General features: G+C 26.3%; 1 protein-coding gene across 1 annotated transcript in view; it reads right to left on the bottom strand.

Annotated features, from left to right (window-relative positions):
* The window catches only part of LOC136079129 (nitric oxide synthase 1-like), a 101,323-nt gene that overhangs the window by 28,084 nt on the left and 51,836 nt on the right, over window positions 1-21,403 (bottom strand). The window contains exons 9-16 of the mRNA XM_065794845.1: window positions 20,525-20,626; window positions 20,283-20,351; window positions 19,494-19,577; window positions 18,733-18,854; window positions 18,268-18,517; window positions 10,159-10,202; window positions 9,893-9,973; window positions 8,682-8,856 (exon numbers count right to left, since the gene is read on the bottom strand). Of these exons, the coding sequence (XP_065650917.1) occupies window positions 8,682-8,856; window positions 9,893-9,973; window positions 10,159-10,202; window positions 18,268-18,517; window positions 18,733-18,854; window positions 19,494-19,577; window positions 20,283-20,351; window positions 20,525-20,626 (927 nt within the window). The remainder of the gene's footprint in view (window positions 1-8,681; window positions 8,857-9,892; window positions 9,974-10,158; window positions 10,203-18,267; window positions 18,518-18,732; window positions 18,855-19,493; window positions 19,578-20,282; window positions 20,352-20,524; window positions 20,627-21,403) is intronic.

Below are 21,403 nucleotides of genomic sequence, written 5' to 3' on the forward strand. Positions count from 1 at the left end.
TATACATTCAACCTAAAATGTATGCTTATTTCACTTGCAAAATTAAATTTACAAGATATCAACTACAGCATAATTATACTCCAAACTGATCTAGAAAATATTATTAACTGGACTAATACATAGCTAATGCGTCCTAATATAGAGAAATTTAAAGCTATGCACGTTGGTAAAATAATATTAAGTCAAACTACACTCTTACCAATTGCAATACTAATATGAGACTTAGTCTTGCAAAAACTACCTGCGAACAAGATCTTGGTGTTTTAATAACGTACAATCTCAAATTTTTAGCACAAGCATGTAAAGCTGCCTCATTAGCTTGTTAAATAAGTGGTCAACCAAAGCGTGCTTTTGTCAGTCGTGAGGTTAATCTCTGGAAAAAATTATATACTTGCTACGTACGTCCACACCTTGAATTTACAGTGCAAGCTTGGAATCCTCACCTCCAAAAAGGTATAAGTCTTTCTGAATCAATTCAATATAGGATAACACGAATACAACATTCAATAGAATACTTTAATTATGAACTCAGATGCCAAAAATTTAATATTAACCTATTTGATTGTAGACGTGAGCGCGGCGATATGATTCAGCAATTTAAAATATTACAAAACATCAATGGTATGCATTAGATTTAACCACAAACAATTATTCCAGCTTGTGCTAATCAAACTCAATCACAACTAAGACAGGAAATATTAAAAAATTATCAGCCAAGATATCACTTTTTTGCTAATTGTATTGTCTTTAAACGGAATGACTTCCCCAAAAAAATAAAGAAAGCCAAAGGTGTAAAATCATTCAAGATATTGCTTGATAATATGGACAATTTTTCAGCAAAAATACCTCAAGGCGTTATCTACTATTGAATGCTCCGCAATATTTAACCTTTTTTTAAATGTGCTGCAGATTTTCATACTACTACTACTGTTACTACTACTACTACTACTACTACTACTACTACTACTACTACTACTACTACTACTACTACTACTACTACTACTACTACTACTACTACTACTACTACTACTACTACTACTACTACTACTACTACTACTACTACTACTACTACTTCTACTACTACTACTACTACTACTACTACTACTACTACTACTACTACTACTACTACTACTACTACTACTACTACTACTACTACTACTATATAAGCATACATATATATATATATACACATATATATATATATATATATATAGATATATATATATACACATATATATATATATATATATATAATATACATATATATATATATACACATATATATATATATATATATATAGATATATATATACATATATATACATATATATATATATATATATATATATATATATATATATATATATATATATATGTACGAAAAAAAACGCAATAACAAATCCTGTTTTTTTGTTTTAACAAGCCGTTAACTAATTAGTTATAATAATTCTCGTCCGGGAGATAATCCACTGTTTTTCAGGGTGTAAGTTCTCCAAACCAAGTTCAAAGCAATGTCAATGGAAGATCCAATTGGTTTGTTATCAAACTGGCCAAGTCTAGGCCAGTCTAGCCACATTTGCCTTTTGTTCAATAAGAATAAGACAAAGGAAGAGATAATAATGATTACTGAGATGAGACAGGAACTAGAGGAAAGCAAACTCATTGAAAACAATATTGTTCTAAGCAATATTGAACCATCTTAGGGGTCAGCAGAAGAAATCAAGAGCAAAGATGATCAATTAGTAATAGAAATACTAACTGTACTACAAGTAAACGATACCGTAAACCCAAAATCATCTCAAATAATGTCGACCCATAAAGAAGTACAACCAAAATGGTCATAGTTGAGCTAAAAGATAAAGAGTCAAACTAGCACCATTGAATGTACAATTAAATGTTAGCTTAGAGTGAATGAAAAGAGTAAAGACGTTTATGTAAACCCTATTAAAACTGGCGTTCAGCAAGCAGCAAAAAAGAAGCAGAAAGAAAAAAGAAATAAACTTATTTCTAACATGCAATACCAGAGCAGTATGGGTTGACGTTGTGAAATAAACAATGGAAGAAAATCATTTTATATTGTTAAAAATGGATTACTTAAAAAGATATCTATACAGCTATCTGAGGCTGCAACACACTACTTTATGCAACAAACTAATCAGCCATTACTACAGCTACAACACAAAAAGGCTCAAGCAAAACAACATCTAGAATCATTAGCAATTAAATAATAACTTGATGAGTAATAATCATGCAGAGTTTACTATAAGACCAAGCAACACAAACAATTAACAACCCACAAAAACACAATCAATCAAATTTTTAAAATGAACAATAATGAAGAACTAAGTAAAATCTTAACACCAAACTTAGAAATTACTCTACCGAAACTCAATCGCAATAATATAAACTTGACTATAACCATATTAATATAGACTCATCCTCCAGCCTAAAATGTTTTTACACGAATGTCACTTCTATTGTTAACAAAATGGATGAACTTAAATCTTTTGCAACAGTCACAAACTCTCGACATATTATTTCAACTACGAAAACATGGTTTAATGTCGAATTGAATATTAAATAATATAAATAATATTAAAGCCATCAAGATCAAAGACTGAAAATCAGGACTGCGAACAGATTTGGGTTCAAATATTTATCGGACAAGAACGAATCCTTGTTGGATGAATTTATCGACCTCCGAACGCATCTACTACTCTGAATATCAATAATTCTATCAAAACAGCTATCAACTTAGTTAAAAGAAAAATCATACACGGGTCTACTGATTATGGGGGACTTCAATCATTTAGACATTAAATGGTCTCATCTTGGTGGTTTGTGTGTACACAGAGGTAAATTTGCTAGTCGTGAATTCATCGATCTTATGAACAACAACTTCCTAGTACAACTCGTGCACTAATCAACTTTTGCAAGCAATTCTCTAGATCTTATCGTCACTGAAAATCCTACAAAAATATTTTTAACTAGTATTGGTCCACCTCTAAGCTCTACCAATCTTAACCATCTTTACTCAACTCTGACTTGGACCTATAATATCAGCACATTTACTCATAAAACTAAAGGCCTAATCAAAAGACCAAATTATAGACAAGGTAATTACATAAAAGTCACTCAAAATCCTAATTTTATCAACTGATTAAAGTTTTACAATGATCTGAACATTGAGCAAATGGGCTCAAAGTTTTGCCATGCTTACTTTTCTCTAATCACTTGCTTACATATATCTAATTAAATTACACATTCCTATGTTCAAAGAACGAACAAAGATCCAACCTAAATGGTTTACCAACAATTTGAGAAATGTAACTAAACTTAAATACAAGCTCTGGTTTAAAACGTTTAGCTCGACTGATAAATCAAATACTATTATCGAATTTAAACGAATCTTAAAAGAAAGTAAAAACAAATTGAATTATCAGAAAGAAACTACGAAAAAGATCTAAAACTTTTGTTCTCAAACTTAAATACTTAAAATAAAACAAAAATCTAAAATTGAATCAATAAAATTCCGATCTGGCGAAGTTACTTTCGACCAACAGCAAATTACAAAGCGGCTAAACGAACACTTTCATTCAGTTTACGATAAAGGTTGTTCGAATATTGATCATCCATTACCGATTTTCAAATCAAGAACATCAAACATCTGTTTGCTCAATCAGTCTTTTCTCTCGATTTTGATAGTTGACGCACACCTCAAAAATCTTGACTCATGCAAGACTCCTGGTGGCGACAACATCCACCCTCAACCACTATACGAGTGTCATTCTAGCTTCTCTGAAGCTCTTCTTCCAATCTTTTTTCATACCCTTCAAAATGGTTCTCTTCCCATCTCTTGGAAATCACTCTGATTTTCAAAAAAAAAAGACAAATAAATAGCTTCCAAATATTTAACACATCTCCCTCACATCTGTACCTTGCAAGATTATGGAACGCATAATTAAAGCAGTAATGATGAAGCATCATATTGATAACAACCTTCTCAACTCGGCACAGCACGGCTTTGTTCCCAAAAAATCATGCTCAGCAAATTTAATACAATCAATTGACATTATCTCACAAGCGCTAAATAGAGGTAATGTAGCAGATGTCGTATTCTTAGATTTTGTTAAAGCTTTTGATCTTGTCCATCATGACTTTTTTCTATTTAAACTCAGTGCGTATGGTTTTAAAGACCAGTTGCTTGCTTGGCTAAAATCTTTCTCGACAGGTCGAAGATAAAAAGTAGTTATAGGTTTAAACTTGCCAGAATGAAAAGAGGTAAAAAGTGATGCTCCTCAAGGCTCTGTATTGGGCTTTTTATTATATTTATAAACGACCTCCTCGATGCGATGACTCTTTATGTCAAACTCTTTGCAGACGACTGTAAACTAATGGGAATTATCAAAAGTTTAAACGATTGAATGAAGCTACAAAAATATTTGAACAAAGTTGTTGATTGGTCAGAAAAACGGAAAATGGAGCTGAATTATGTAAAATGCAAATCGATGGTAATTAGGAAATTGTTAGCAACACCAAAAGTTTCTGTATATGATTATACAATATTTAACGACAATGAGTCTCTTTACTCGCTCGAAAAAACTGTTTCTGAATGAGATCTTTGTGTATTAATTACAAATAACCTGAATTGGAAAGATCACTTAAAACTTGTTTCAGCCAGAGCAAACTTCGTGTTTGGGTCTCTGAGGTAGTCATTTAAAACATGAAATATAGAATCAATTTTAATACTTTATTGTTCCTTTGTTCGTCCTCATCTAGAGTATGCGTCCTCAATTTAGAATCCTTACCAACAATAAGACATCAAACTAATTGAAAAGGTCCAAAGACGAGCTATGAAGCTGGTTACGGAACTAAAGAACATGACATACCAAGATAGAATAACAAAATTTGGTTTAATAACATTAAAAGAAAGGCGTAATAGAGGTGATGCAATTCAATATTTTAAAATGATAAATATTTTCAACATTATCAAACAATATTACCCACACACAATTGCAAGCTCAATCGGTTTAGAAGGACCAGCGAGTGGAATAAGGGGTTACCCTCATCGTATTTCTAAGCAAGTAAGTAAGAAATGTGCTCAAAGAAAGTTTCATTTCAAATAGATTTGTGCCTATCTAGAATCAGCTACCGATAAAAGTCGTCAACGCCTCGTCAATTAACTGCTTCAAGAACCTTTATGACAAGCACTAAAAAGTGCAACGGCTGCTATAACCAAGCAAACTGGTTTACTAGAACCTACTTCTTGTGTAGCCTAAACTTTATTATTATTATTATTATATATATATATATATAGGACTGCATAACTTTTTTGTTAAAAGTCATAAAAATCAATGTTGTAAACTTATTTAAAATTTTTTTTTCTTAATTATAAAATAAGAACAAATAATGAACTATACTATTAAATATAAAAAACAAAAATAATTAATAAAACTTTTTAAATTCAACTAAACTGCAGACTTGATAGAAAACTAACATAAATGCAAAAATTCTATACATTTTTATAATAAAGTAAAGTTAATTGTAATATAAAATTTTTGGTTTTCAATGTTAGATTAATATATTTACATTATTTCAATATTTAAAATGAAAAGAAATTGAAAAAAAAGAGGTGGGCCATCAAATTAAGAACAGGTAAAAAAAGGTATCTTTGACATTATATTTTAAATTTACCATTAAAGTTTTCCTCATTATAAAGTGTTACAAGTGATTTTATATTGCTTTTTTGCAAAGTAAAGTTGTTTTTAATTTTTCAAAAGGACATTTTGACTCAAAAAAATTTATAATATTTTATTTAAATTAATTGTTTTAGCAAATTTATGTAATTAGAAAATATAATTAAATGGCAAAGTTAGATGCTTTTGATTTTACTACTTCAAAAATTCAACCATTAAATAGGTATAAGACATTCATACTTATAAGACATTCATACTTATAAGACATTCATACTAATAAAGCATTCATACTTATGGTATTTTAGTATTTAGTTTAAACTATGTATTATGTATGTATTTCGCCCTAAAGAATGTTTTTAACGAAATTAGACTTTTACAAAATGTATATACACGGCTGGGGCAAGAAGAAGACAAATTTAATCTTATCACCAAGTCCCTTCAAAACAAGAATATAAATAACAAAAAAAAAAGTATTTCCGTTTTCACAATGTAATATATGCACAAAATATATATAAATGCAAATATAAAAAATACTTTTTATATATTTATAATTTTATTTTTTTCAAACTTTTATTTATTAAGATTTTGAACTTAAAAATAAATAAAAATGAGATAAAACATGAACATCAAAGAAAGGTTAAGATTCAGATTAAAATCAAAAATAAATATGATCAAAAATAAAGTAAATAACAAGTAAATAAAACGAGTGTTTACTCTTATTCAAAAGTTTCAGAAGTCTAGTTCGTTGTCAGTTATCAAGAGTTTAATTTTTATTTTATTTTTAAATTGATCAAGGGAAGGAATTTTTTTTAACTCATTATCCAATAACGTGTTCCATAATTTAATAACTATATCATTTTACTATTTAATAACTATTTAATCACTATATCATTTGTTTATCAGTTAAAATTCATATTTACCAATTTAGGAAAAAATACGTTTCAGACTAAGGTAAAGTAACTCAAATGCACACTGCAGATTGGTCTTTGCGTAGTATTTCCAAAGAAGTTGGATGTGTTAAATCTACAGTTCAAATAGTTGTGTCCAGATTTATTTCTTAAAATTCAATTTGCAGAAAGTCAGGATCAATTGATTGTAAGGGAAGTGATAAAGAATCGTAGGATATCAGTAAGTCAAATAAAGTAAAATTTAAACCTTTAACGCTTATGTAACAATACAGTTGTTGCAAGAATAAAGAAAAATGAAGAGTTTACTTCAGGGTGGAAAACAAAAAAGCCTTTTATAAACAAGAAAAATTGTATTAAGAGAGATTAAAATGGTGCCGAGATCATTTAAGCTGGACTTCAGATCAATGAAAAGGTGTCATATGGACAGATGAGTCACCTTTTGTGCTGCAATATGATAATCGAGAAAAAATCTGAAAAAAAAAAAGGCGAACCATATAATCCAGAGTGTACACGTGCCACAGTGTTTGCCACATGACAGAAAAAATCATGGTTTGGGGTGCATTTGCTACTCATGCAGTGGGAAACCAGTACAGAGTTGAAGAAATTATGGACAAAATAAGTAATATTTTAGTTCACCAATTAAAACCTAGTATAACACACCTTTTTCCAGATGGAAATTATATATTTCAGCAAGACAATGACCCAAAGCATACAGCAAAAAAAATTAAAAGATATATACAAAAGGCTGGTATACCTACTTTTGAGTTGATCTTAATCCAATTGAGAACCTGTGATCTATATTAGATTCTAAACTAATAGACAGAAAACCTTGTAATGAAAATGAATTATTTTTAACACTTTTAAAAGGTTAGAATTCACTGGAAGTTAACTTGTTAACAAAACTAGTTGAAAGCATGCCACACAGATGCCAAGCGGTTATAGCAGCAAAAGGTTATGCAACCAAGTATTAAAAACGAATAATATACTTAAAACTGATTAAACTTCTATTTAGCTGTATCAATGGAAAATGTAATTGCATTAAGCATTTTATATTAAACAACATAAATGTAAAAAATAAGAAAACATACTCAATTTTACCATTCTTTTTTAAAAAAGTTGAATTTTCCTATTTTAGTTGATTTTTAATAATTCCATAATTTTGTTATAAGTCTAAATGTTTTATTGACTTTTTTTTATTTTTAATGACAAATATTGTAAAATAGAAGTTATTATTGACATATATTAAATAAAGTAAAAAAATGTTTGAGAAAAAATTAATTATTTTGCTTTTTTAAAAAAAGTTATGCTGTCCCATTTTTTATTGAGGATACGGTATATATGAACAAACTCGGAGATAATTTAATAAGAAGTTGTTGAGCATAAATACTAACACTGTAAAACTAATTTATCAATTAAACTTAGAGTTAATTTTTACAACAAATTTCATAAAAGATTTGTTTTTCATTTTCAATAAACATTAAAGATAACTAAAATAAATGCTTTAGATTTCATGTTGTTTAGATTACAGAGGCTTGAGCAGTATATACAGTTAAGCCAAGAGAAAAATTGTTTGTAATGTAACAAAATTAAAATTGTATATTGTATCAATAAACTATTATGAGAAAAATTTGAAAAAAAAACTTAAACAATTAATACTTCTAACAATTATTTTATTAAAAGCAAAAATAAAACTTTTTTAGGTTTTTATATTTGCCTTGTTGTATTTTTGTTCCAAATTAGCACTTTAGTGTTTTTTTAAAATTTAGTTTTAGGGCAAAGTAAATTATACAAACTTAAAAAAAAACTTAAAAAAAAAAACTTTAAAAAAACTTTTTTTTGGTGAAGTCTGCAACCTAAATTTTTATTCAATAATTACAAATATTTTTTTGAACAACCTAATGAATACAAATATACAATTAAAAAAAAAAAAAAATACAAGAAAAACCAACTATTTATATAAAAAAAGAACAACAACATACTGCAAAAATACTTGCATTAATTTTTTTTTTGTTTGGCTACCCTATCTTATTGTTTTAAAATTTTCAAATACTCAGAATACGTAAAGTTTTAAGTTTACCTTAAAACAACCATGTGACCATGTTTTAAATGCATCTTCTTGACCAGAAAGTTCATCACCTTCTACAAATGGATACATTTCTTCTCCACCAAGTGTTTTTAGTTGTTTATTAATAGAATTTGCAAATGCACAAAAATTTGGATAAGCTTTTGAACCAAGACCAAATACAGAGAAACTAAATTTATTATGATCAAATATAAAAAAGTTATTAATTTCATAAAAAGTTAACAAAACCACAACTTAGCATAATAGCAAATAAGAAAAAAGTCTTATTAAGTTGTGCTGGAAAAAAAAGACACAATGATAAGAGTTACATTGAAAGAATTTAAAATAAAAACTTTAAACTAAAATAAAATACATTTGTTAAAGTTATAAAGAAGAAAAATTCAAATACTTGTGGAATAATATTTAATGATAATTAACGTAAAACTAAATATTTATAAAATTTTATCAATATTTAGTTAGAGAATAATTTAGTTAATTTTTTTCATCAATACTATTAAACTAAAAGTTGAATAAAATCAACTTAAAAATACTATTGAAAAACAACTAAAAATTGAAAAAAAAAATAGACTTAAATTGAAAGATTAATACAAATTTAAAACTTTATTATATAAAAAATTGTCGGAGGACAACCAAAACACTGTATTAGTTTGTCTTTACAAACTACACCACAATTTAAAAAGTATGTGGACAAACTAAACCACTTTAGTTTGTCCTGAGCTTAATATTTTTTAATTAAGTTATTAGGCCATTGCGTTAAGAAATATTAAAAACATATATGATTAAAAATGCAAATAAAATATACTTATAAAAATATAAAATGTTGTTTAAATAAAATACAAACCCATAGTTTTAAATGCGAAATAGTGTGCTAAAATACAGGGAAGTGTGGTGACAAGAAAAGATTACAATTTATTTTCAAAAATTAAATTTTTTAAACATTAAAATGACCTTGTAGTATTAAGTTAGACTCTAATGTTAGGTGGGCACTGCAAAGTTATTTGCGAAGGAAAAATTATATGTGGGCTACAAATTTATGTGGGCAAGATAAGGATCCCTGTATTTATAAACAACACCATTTCTTACTTTAAACAATTTTATGTTCAAAGAAACAAAAAAATTGAAAAACTTTTTATACTGATTTTATAACAAAGCAGCATGTTGTCAACAAAAAATAAAAAAATAAAACAGTTCGTTAAATAACCTACAAAACGCGAGTGCTCTCATTAAAAAAAGTATTTTGAATATTGTCAATCAGTTGATCTTCTTGCTTAGGTGTTGACCTGAAACTTTAAAAGTAAAAATTTATTATGTTATGCTACACTGGTGATGATCTGAAATACTAAAAGTAACATAATAAATTATATTATGCAATCATTAGCATTGTCACAATAAAATGCACCCGAGAGTTTTATTTCACTTGCTTAAAAAACCGTTCAATATTATTAAAATAATAAACATGTAGATTATTAACCTGTCTGATGGATAAACCATTTCATACAACTTTCTACCGAAAATCTAAATAGAGAAATTAAAAAACTAACACAATTTATTTGAAGTGAATAGTCATGATAATTATGTTAATTATAAAAAAATTCAACATATTCCTCAAGATATTCCTATCATATTAATTATGAATAATAATTAGCATGTTTAGTAGTGACTGATTAGGGAGCAATTTTGACTAAGGTCAAATTTGAAATAAAGTAAAAACATATTATTAATATGCATCTCACATAAATAATTTTGGCGAAATAAGAGTCACAATGGAGAAATATAAGGTAGCTGTTTATTATATTATCATATTGAATATTTAATAAAGATTACTCAGAAAAAATGGATAAAAACCAAACTCCAGTAATTCTTTCATAGATGACAGTGTTTTTTTTTTTAAAAAAAAAAACACTGTCATCTATGGGATACCCTTTAAATTTTGAAATTATGGAGACTTTCTTCATAAAAATCTTAAATACCAAATATTATAACAAATGAAACATCGTATAAAATATCATAGTATTATTACTCCTTAAGTTTCAAATCTAATCAAAGCAAATATTTTGGTAAATATAGTTCAAGTAATAACTTAGTAAACATCTTAGGCAATGAAAAAAAAAATGTCAGGCAATGAATAGAAATCTTAAAGTCTTAGGCAATAAATAAAATAACAACAAAAAAATTTTTTTAATTAATTAACTATTATCTCAGTAATAATATCAGCAATAATTATTATAATAATAATAATCAAAATAGATATAATAATAAGAACAAAAATGATAACAATATTATTGAGGATTTAAAATAGTAAATCTATTTATTTACATAAGGACATGATCTTTTTTTATGAAATAAAACATATATTGTACTATTTAAAACATGCTATACTTTTTAAAACGTATATTATGCTTTTTAAAACATATATTATGCTTTTGAAACATATATTATGGTTCTGAAAACATATATTATAACTTTGCTAGGTTTATTCATTTTTATAACATTACTACATTTATTGATTGATATTTTAAATCTTGATACTAATGAAAGGGCATTGGGAAAATTAAGAAAAGCGAAGATAATCAGACAACAGACGTAAAGCTCTACAGACATTCAAAAGAAATTCATTTTTTTAGTCTGGTATACAATTATCTTCAACTTTTTTAAATTTGTAAATGATTTGTAAATTTCTTTAATTTCAGGTTACTTTTTTTTTAAAACTAAAACTCAATTATCATTGTGTGAATGGTAGCAAAAAGTAGTAAAGATCTTCCCCACTTAAAAGTAGTAAAGGTCTTTCCCACTTAAAAGTAGTAAAGGTCTTTCCCAATAAAAAGTAGTAAAGGTCTTCCCCACTTAAAAGTAGTACATTTTTTCCCAACTTAAGAGTAGCAAAGGTTTTCTTAACTTAAAAATAGTGAAGGTCTTCCTCACTTAAAAGTAGTAAAGGTCTTCCTCACTTAAAATAGTAAAGGTCTTCCTCACTTGAAGGTATTTAAGATCTTTCCCACTTAAAAGTAAAAAAAATCTTTCCCATTTAAATTTTTAATGTTTTTTATGTATTTTTCAAGTTAGTATGTTGTATCAATCTATTAAAATATTTTAAGGATAATTACATAGCATGTAACACTTCAGATATTTTGAAAAATATTTTGAAAGTACGGTATTAGTTAAAACAAATAGAAACAAACCATCACTATTAACCTTTTAAAATGCACAAAAGTAATTCAAAGTATGCATTAAAGTTTTAATTCGTTCAAAATTATTGTTTTGGACAAAATAAAAATTAATCATAGTTTACTAAAATTATAAACACTAAAATAAGAAACTCGTTAAATGACGAAACTCATTTAACGAGTTTCTTTATTTAAGTGGCAAACCGTCTGAGACTAAAAAAACCTTTCTCAGATTCTAGGAGCAGTTGTTAGAACAGCTTTAAAAAGTAGATCTAAATATTTTGGAAATTTTTACTAGCTTCAAAAAAAGTTTTTTCTTTTAAGCAATGTTTAATTCAAATCTTTATGGTCAAGTTTTTTTCCAATGTCTAATTTTTTAATAAAAAGTTTAAGTTGTTGAGCTAAATTCAGTTTTGTTACTTCTCACGGTAATAATTCGTCACGTTACACAGAGGGCCAGAACTATTAAAAAATAGCAAAACTATTTATGGGTTAAATGTTGACATATAATATATGTTTATAGCAGTTTTGAAGGCCAGGGATTTCATTTATTTTGAGTTTTGAGTGGTCATAAACATAAGTACATAAAGAGCTTTTTGGCCTCCTCAGCATAATTAAAGTCTTTGACTTTTCTCTGACTCTTCCTCAGTCTGGACACCTAAGTATTGTAGCTGCAATGCATTTTGATTATAAGATTATAGCTTACATGGGGTCTAGACAACTTCATTGTGTAGTGCTCTCTGTTGTTTTAGTGTAAAATATTAAAATTAGGGTGCATGAAATGGCTATTTTTTACAAATAACTAATTGCTTTCCATTTTTTGGGGTTATTTAAATAAAAAAAACATATTTGAGTCATTTAGAGTACAATTTTTAAAATGAAAACGAAATTTTAGAAAACTAAAACTAAAAGTGTTAGATAATGTAGTGTTCTCGCATTTTACTCTACGAGAAATAAAAAATCCTTTTTTCTCGTAAACAAACTAATTTTTCTTTACCAAACTAAACTCTTTGTTTTAAATAAATAAAAACTCTTCGCATACATAAAGCTAAATAATTAATCTTCTCAGAAAATTTGATTGTAACTTTTTATCTATAAGAGTGTAATTTTAAGTTAATCACATGTGCAGCCTAATATGGCCTAGTGTTTTTCTACTTATGTAAACGCAAGTATAAAAATAAGGTTGCGTATATTAAGGAGTTTTATTAAAAAACACTTTGAAAAAGTGCGAGTATAAAAAATAAGTTTTCAGATTTCTTTGTCTTATTTTATTACATGATGTCGATGGACTAATATATACCGTTAAGAAATTTAAGTGTTGCTAAATTGTCTCACTGGCCTCATATTTCTTTTTATATGATTTTTTTATTCTTACGAATTTGTTAAAGGTAAATTATTGCCATTTTTGTGGTAAAATTGATATACTTAGCTCAAAAATCATAGAAGGGAAAAAGTTATATAAGTTTTAGAGTGTTAGAGATCTCTAAATAACATTTATAACAAGAAATTACTCCAATAAAAAAAATGTTTTTGAGGGGTTTTGCTCACGTCTGACTACCATTGGTTGGACAATGTTTTAAAAGATTTTTTTTATATTAGGAGAATAGCAGATAAATCATTTTTCTTTTTTTCTTTAATGTCTAAATAAAGTTATTTATACAATTATTTCTATATTTATTTATCTATTTTTATATATCAGAGAAAAAAACAGTACATAGACAAATAAATAAATAAAAAATAATATTCAATTTTAGTTGAATGTTAAAAAAAATTTTAAAGATATTTTTTAAATTCTCCTAATATAAAAAGTTTCAACGGAACCTTGTCAAACCAAATAGTCAGTATCTTTTTTTGATAGAGCGTTAATAGCCAACTTTAGTTGTTTGAAAAGAACACAACGTTCATTAACGTCATCACGCTCATTTTTAAATACAGAAAAATCAATATCAAAACCAATAAGAGCTTCGTTTCCTATTGCACCTCCAAAACACACTCAAGCATATAAATAGCATTGCTTTATCTTGTCCTTGATTCACAAAGCAAAGATTTTTATTTTCCAAACTCAATTATATTTCATTGAAGTTTATCATTATTGCTCACTTGTGATTTTGAAATACCAGTTTCAGTGTTTTGTTATTCCAGTTTCAGCAATGGAATAGAAGGTTCACACACTGCATGAACATGCAGTTGAATATCATGACCAACTTCAGTCTTTCACTCTAAATTGTTTTCTACCAATATAATCTATAATCACCGCGCATACGGTATGATAAGGGCAACTTATTCTATATTGTGAATATTTTCAGCTTTCCCAAAGTACTCCTACAAACTAATCAACATCAAAATTAGCATTAACAAATTTTCAAATATTTGCACAGCAATTTCAGATCAAAAGCTTGTCTTATTAGCAATGATTCACTCCAAGAAAAACACTGACCACCACTTTTCAAGGTTAAACCTAATTTTTTGAACTGGTTTTGAATTTTTTAACACTAATGTTCTGATTTTTTTCTTCAAAGTAGTCTATAAATCTATCAAAAATTCTAAGGTTACAAGGATTAGAAATATATCATAATTTTACGGCTATCAAAAATTAAGATTAGAAGTTTTAAGAGATTTGTGAGTTTTCGTTAGGTATTGTTATGTACTTCCACATGGTTGTCAACAACTAACATATATGCCTGATGACAGCACATCCTCTAAGCAAAATAAAATTTTGGTACGGTTTTTATGACCTCTGAAAAGAAAAAAAATTCGGAAGATTTATAATTTATAATGAACTAATAAAACATTTTAATTTTTAAAATTTTAAGAAATGGTATCAATAAAAAGATTTTGATGCAGATAATATCCATGAGAAAATATTTTCAAACTCTAATTTTCAAGAGAAACACAAAGCTATTCTTTATTATGCTATATATATATATATATATATATATATATATATATAATATATATATATATATATATATATATATATATATATATATATATATATATATATATATATATATATATATATATATCTATATATATATACTTATATATATAATTTTCATTAGAGATATTAAAATTATTTGGTTGAACCAAAACTTCTGTAATAATGCAAGTACTTCAGTAATAATGCAGGTACTGGTTAAACTGTTTAACTGCTATTACTGCATCAAAAAGTTCCTGTTTTTATATACATTAACCTGTATATATGTGTATGTATGTATGTATGTATTTTTGTATAAATAGTTTAAACTCTTTTTAACTTTTTATTTAAGTCTTAATCACAAGAAGTTGTCTAATTTAGAAGCAACTGCTGGTGATTCATTTTCATGAATCATTCTTTAAGTATAATAGAGTCTTTTAAGTTCCACAATCTATTTTTATATAATGGCTCGAGTATTGTTGGGATAAGGTTTCAACAAGTGTTTACATCAAGATAAAACTCAATATCTTGCAGTTGACTATTAATTAAAAAACTTGATTTAAAAATATTTATGTTTAATGAACGAAATGAGTTTAAAGAGTTCTTAAGTTAACCATTGTAATTATTATTAACTTTATTTTCACAACAAATTAAAACTGATTTGAAGTGATTTATGATGCAAGTTGCTTCAAAATAGGTGAATTTTTTTTGGACATAATCATCATTACAGATGCATCTCAATACTTACATTTCATCACCATAAATACTGCTCAAGGCTTTAATATCTTATAAAAATTTTATTATATATAATTTAATTTTGTAAAAACTTTTCATTCCATGACAAGGTTCATAAAAAATTTATTTATAATTTTGATTTTAGATTTTTGAAACAAAATTAATTTTAGTGACATTTAATAATAATAAGTTTGAAAAGAATACTTGCTTAAGTAAACAATTATAAAATTATAGCTAAACCAGTTTAAATAATTAAAAAGTTTTTTTCAATGAATAACGAAGTTTAAAGTTGCATATTAGTTGAGAGTTTTACTGTTTATATAGTTATATTTGATGATAGAAATATGTGCTGCTTGCACACATCAGCTAACTGTTTAATTATAGTAAAATTAAAAAAAAATTTAAAATATCATTTTTTGAACTGAAAAACCAATTTTCCTGCTTTTTTAATACAAATCTTTGTTTAAATGCGGAAAACCTAATAACAAAAATATTCTTTCAAACTCATGCAAATGCAGCAACAGTAGTAAGTAACTCATTAACAACTTCCAGTAAATTTTGGTTCACATTATGATTTTTCAATCAATTGCAAGATTAGTTTGAGTAATGTTATTTTGCAACAATGTTTTTTGAAAACATGCAGTGTCATGAGTAATGTTAATTATGCAGGTTTTTGCCTTGTAAAAACCAAAAAGTGGAAAAAACCTGGGGTCTATAAAGCTGCAAATTCATTCCAATCTTTATTTCTCTGTTAAATCTTTGTTGTTGCACATAGGATTAACAATATTAGCTTAGAATTAAGTTGATGTCATTGTCTGATGAATTCTTTTGTATATCTGTTCCTTAGCATTTTTGTTAACCTCAGGGGTTCATTCCCTCTGAAAGTTTTTATATATCATTATGTTGCACCCGAAAGTACAATTGTTGCTCTACATATGATCCAATACAACAGTGATTGGTTTGACAATTTGTTGCTATTATTCTGATAAAATCTTGTGGACTGTATCTAATAGCTTTCCAACTACGTCAATTATATATGGAGAGATATTTTGGATAAATAAATCTGAGTTTATCTAGAGTTCTATTTAGAGTTTATCTAGATGGTTTCACCATCTAGATAAACTCTTTTTTTTGCATATACTGAGACCATTAGCTGTACATATATTTTGCATGTATTTTATTAAAAATTTAGTCTAGTTTAAAAAAAAAAAAAAGTAATTAAAATTCAACAATTTAAAATGAAAATAAACAAATCTAAGCAAGAGCTTTTCCGTGAAAGTGTGTATGGATTTTACATGGACAATAAGCAAAATGGTAAATATTACACTTATTGTCATTTTAAAGCAGAAAAAATACCAAAAGCAACCATATACCGTATAATAGAACGCGCAGAAAATGGAATCGGAACTCAAAGAGTTAAAGGAAGTGGTCGAGCTGCAAAAAAAATGACGAAAAAGAACATTACCAAGCTGAAGACCATGTTTGATCACAAGGATGGCGTCTCACAAAGACAAGCAGCTAGAAAATTTGTGTGCAATTAGTCTTTTATACGCAAAACATTGAAGAAGCACACAGATATTATATGCAAAAAAATACAAAGATTCCATTAAGAACAGAGTCACAAAAACGCAAAATAAGAACCAGATGCAGTCGATTATACAAAAAATATAAAAATCACGATTGGATAATTGATGATGAATCTTATTTCACTTTGAATCATAGCACCATTAACGGAAACCAAAATTTCTACTCAATTAACACTACTTTGACACTGCCAATCGTAAAATATGATCCAGTTGAAAAATATGAGCAAAAAGTGTTGGTCTGGATTTGCGTTTCGGCTAAAGGTGTTTCTATCCTTTTTTTGTACCTTCTAAGCAATCACTCACGCAAGAATTATACCTGAGCGAGTGCTTTGAAAAAAGACTTGTTCCTTTTATCAAAGCAAATCATCTAGACAACAATTACATATTCTGGCCTGACCTAGCAACATCACATTACGCAAAAACTGTAGTGGAGAGTTTCAGACAAAATAACATCAACTTTGTTGAAAAGGAAGACAACCCACTCAACGTACCTGAATGCAGGCCTATTGAGGACTTTGGTATCAATTGAAAGGAGAAATATACAAGAACAACTGGCAAGCAGAAACTATTGATCAACTTTGCAATAGAATAAAGTGCTGTTTGAATAAGATCGACTTTACTGCCCTTCAACGCCTTATGGGATCGGTAAAAGGTCGAGTCGATAATATTAGTAGAAATGGAGTAATAGAAGATAATTAAATATATGTTTTGAAAGCTCGAAAAATTCTCTACTTAATACATTTTTATATAAAAAAAATCATTTAAAATAAAGGAGTTATGCCCTTATAAACGCAGTCTCATTTTTTTGTCATCACCCGTTATGAATAAATGTTATTTAAAAGTTAATCATAATGTAGTGTTGTGTTTTAATAGAACAAACCAAAGACTTAGAAGTAGTAAACTTTTTTTTCAATGACATTTCCATAGTAAATTTTATCAACTGCTTCTATTATTATTTTGCTTTTTTTTTTTTTTTTTTTGCCTTGAAACTACTATGTCATGTAACTTTAAGTTTTAGCATAAAATCAAACATAAAAAACAAACACTTTTTTTAATTTTTTTAAAGATATTTATAACTATTTTATAAAAAAACTTTTTTTAAAATATTTAAATCATTATTAAAAAAATTTTTAAATCCTATTGTAACCAAAGAAATAAAAAAAAAAAAAAATTAAAACCTCTCCATTATCAGGAGCTTCGCCATTTCCAGTTGTACTTGCAACAACTAATATGCATTTTTCATTTTTTAAGTTTTCTAACTTATATTGATCCATGCAAATTACTTTTGAGTTAAACGATTTTTGAAATAGCTCATGTAAATTATGTGCAAATGATTCAGCTTTACCTGATTGACTCGCATACAAAATTGTAACTTTATGTCGCTTGGCAACAACACTGCACATTAGTGAGTTGACAAGTTTGATGCAGCTATAAAAAAATTATGAAACAAGTTTAAAAAAAAAGAACAAAAGAATAATATTGTAAACGAAATGTTTAAAACTATTATAAAAATGTTTGTAAAAACCTTACCAAGACTGAGGGGGAAAAAGTAATGCATTGTATTATTTTTCTTAAGTTTCTTTAGTTTTCATGGTACTTTTATTAAAAAAAAAAAAACTTGCAGATTTTATGGTATAACATACCTTACTACATTTTTAAACCTGTGTTTCTTGATAGAAAAAGATGGACTAGACACATTTATGAATTTTTTCCACGGGTCAGTTTGATATTCAAAAGCTGGTTTTAATTTATAGTTCAGCATTTCCTGATTAAAAAAAAATTCTAAAATAAATATTCAACAACAAGAAACTTCCATAAATATTCAACAAAAAAAAACCTACATAACTATTTAACAACAAAAAATCTATATAACTATTTAACAACAAAAAGCCTAACGATTTAACAACAAAAAGCCTAACGATTTAACAACAAAAAGCCTAACGATTTAACAACAAAAAGCCTAACGATTTAACAACAAAAAGCCTAACGATTTAACAACAAAAAGCCTATTGATTTAACAACAAAAAGCCTACATACAATTTCATATCTATTTAACAAAAGAAAAACTAAAATAAATATTCTGCTAAAAATTATTTCCAAAATAAAACGAATAACAACTTTTGTATTTCAGTAAAATTTCAAATAAAATTTTTGTTTTTGTTAGACTTGTTTTTATTTTGTTAATATTTTGACAAATTTATAAATTTTAAATGTAAGTGAAACAATATTCTTTACTTAAAATTAAAAAACTCATATAAGTTTTTAAATTATTAAAACTTCATTACCTTTTAAAGCTACCAAGTTAAAAAATTGATTTTGATTATACTTAAAATTAAAAACTTTAATGATGTTAAAATAAATATAAAGTTAAGATATAATCGAAATTAAAACATTTTTATATTACTTGGTGAAATACAGGACATACAGATCCAGAAAGGGGTGGGACTATCCATACCCAGTCAGATGGGCAACCACCACGCAATTTATTCTAAAAGAAATAAAAGTACTTTTCTAGTTTTTAAATTTTTATAATTTTAAAAGCAATTAAATATAACTTTCTCAGAATTATTTTACATAAATTTACATAAATTTACATAAATTTACATAAATTTACATAAATTTACATAAATTTACATAAATTTACATAAATTTACATAAATTTACATAAATTTACATAAATTTACATAAATTTACATAAATTTACATAAATTTACATAAATTTACATAAATTTACATAAATTTACATAAATTTACATAAATTTACATAAATTTACATAAATTTACATAAATTTACATAATTTACATAAGTTTAAATAAATTTACATAACTTTACATAAATTTACATAAACTTACATAAATTTACATAAACTTACATAAATTTACATAAACTTACATAAATTTACATAAACTTACATAAATTTACATAAACTTACATAAATTTACATAAACTTACATAAATTTACATAAACTTACATAAATTTACATAAACTTACATAAATTTACATAAACTTACATAAATTTACATAAACTTACATAAATTTACATAAACTTACATAAATTTACATAAACTTACATAAATTTACATAAATTTACATAAATTTACTTAAGTATACATAAATTTACATATATGAGTTATTACTAAAATAAATCAAAACTTTTATTAAAAAATGTTGCAAAGCTTAAAATAAAATACTTCTTGTTTAAAATGATTCATAAAAGACTCTGCAGAACTGTGATGATCAACAATGGTCACACCTGCTTCCTAATGGTAATGCAGAATAAAATACTGGCAAGCTTATTACTTAACATACATTAAAATACAGAAAATTTAAAGAAAATCAAAAAAATTAGATTTGACAATGTATAATTTCAAAAGCAATACTTAAAGTATTTGCTATTAAAAAAATTGTATTTTGATTTTATTAAGTATTATACTTGATAACTGTGTAAAACTGCAATTGTTAGCTCCAAAGCGGCACGATCTTTCCATAATGACACATTTGTAGACAAGTTATAACCTAGCAGTTCTGCTGTTGGCTAAAGAAAAACAACTATTAACCTTTTTCAATATTTAAAAAAATTATATTTGTGATTAAGTGCAATATCAAAATCAGAGAGGCTGGTAAAAATATCAGAGAAGGTGGTAAAAAAAAACATTTTTTTACCACCTTCTCTGATATTTTTACCAGCCTCTCTGATTTTGTAGCAATAGTTCATTTTAATTTAAGCATAATTAAATAATAGATATTACACTATACCTCAAAGTCTCGAAAATTATTAGTCACAATTTTAAATATTTGATGCTACAGATAAAAAAGCTCATAAATCTTATTTAATACAGTTCAAAAAGATATGTGTCTAATACCTTTAACAGCTTCAGCTTTACATTTGATCATTCAATACAAACAATATCACAAACCATAGAATTAAACTTTTTTAATTTGAAGAAATGAAGAAAAAGTCTGTGACCACTTTTGTTTATTATCATTGCCAGGAAAATACTCAGGTCTATGCTAATTGTCTTTTCTGTAATAGCTTACTAAAATTTATTTAAACTCTTTATTTCTTAAAAATTTTTTATTTTGCGCTTTTTTTTTCTGTTTCTTATTTTCCCCATACAGCTGCTTGAATATATATATATATATATATATATATATATATATATATATATATATATATATATATATATATATATATATATATATATATATATATATATATATATATCAATAAATGCGAATTCTCTCAATACTATTTTTTTATTAAATCTAAGAAATGTTCGCTTGCGTTTGTAAAAAAAGCTAGTATCAAAAA

The sequence above is a fragment of the Hydra vulgaris genome, chromosome 04 (genome assembly GCF_038396675.1).
Source record: "Hydra vulgaris chromosome 04, alternate assembly HydraT2T_AEP".
Taxonomy (NCBI): Eukaryota; Metazoa; Cnidaria; class Hydrozoa; order Anthoathecata; family Hydridae; genus Hydra; species Hydra vulgaris.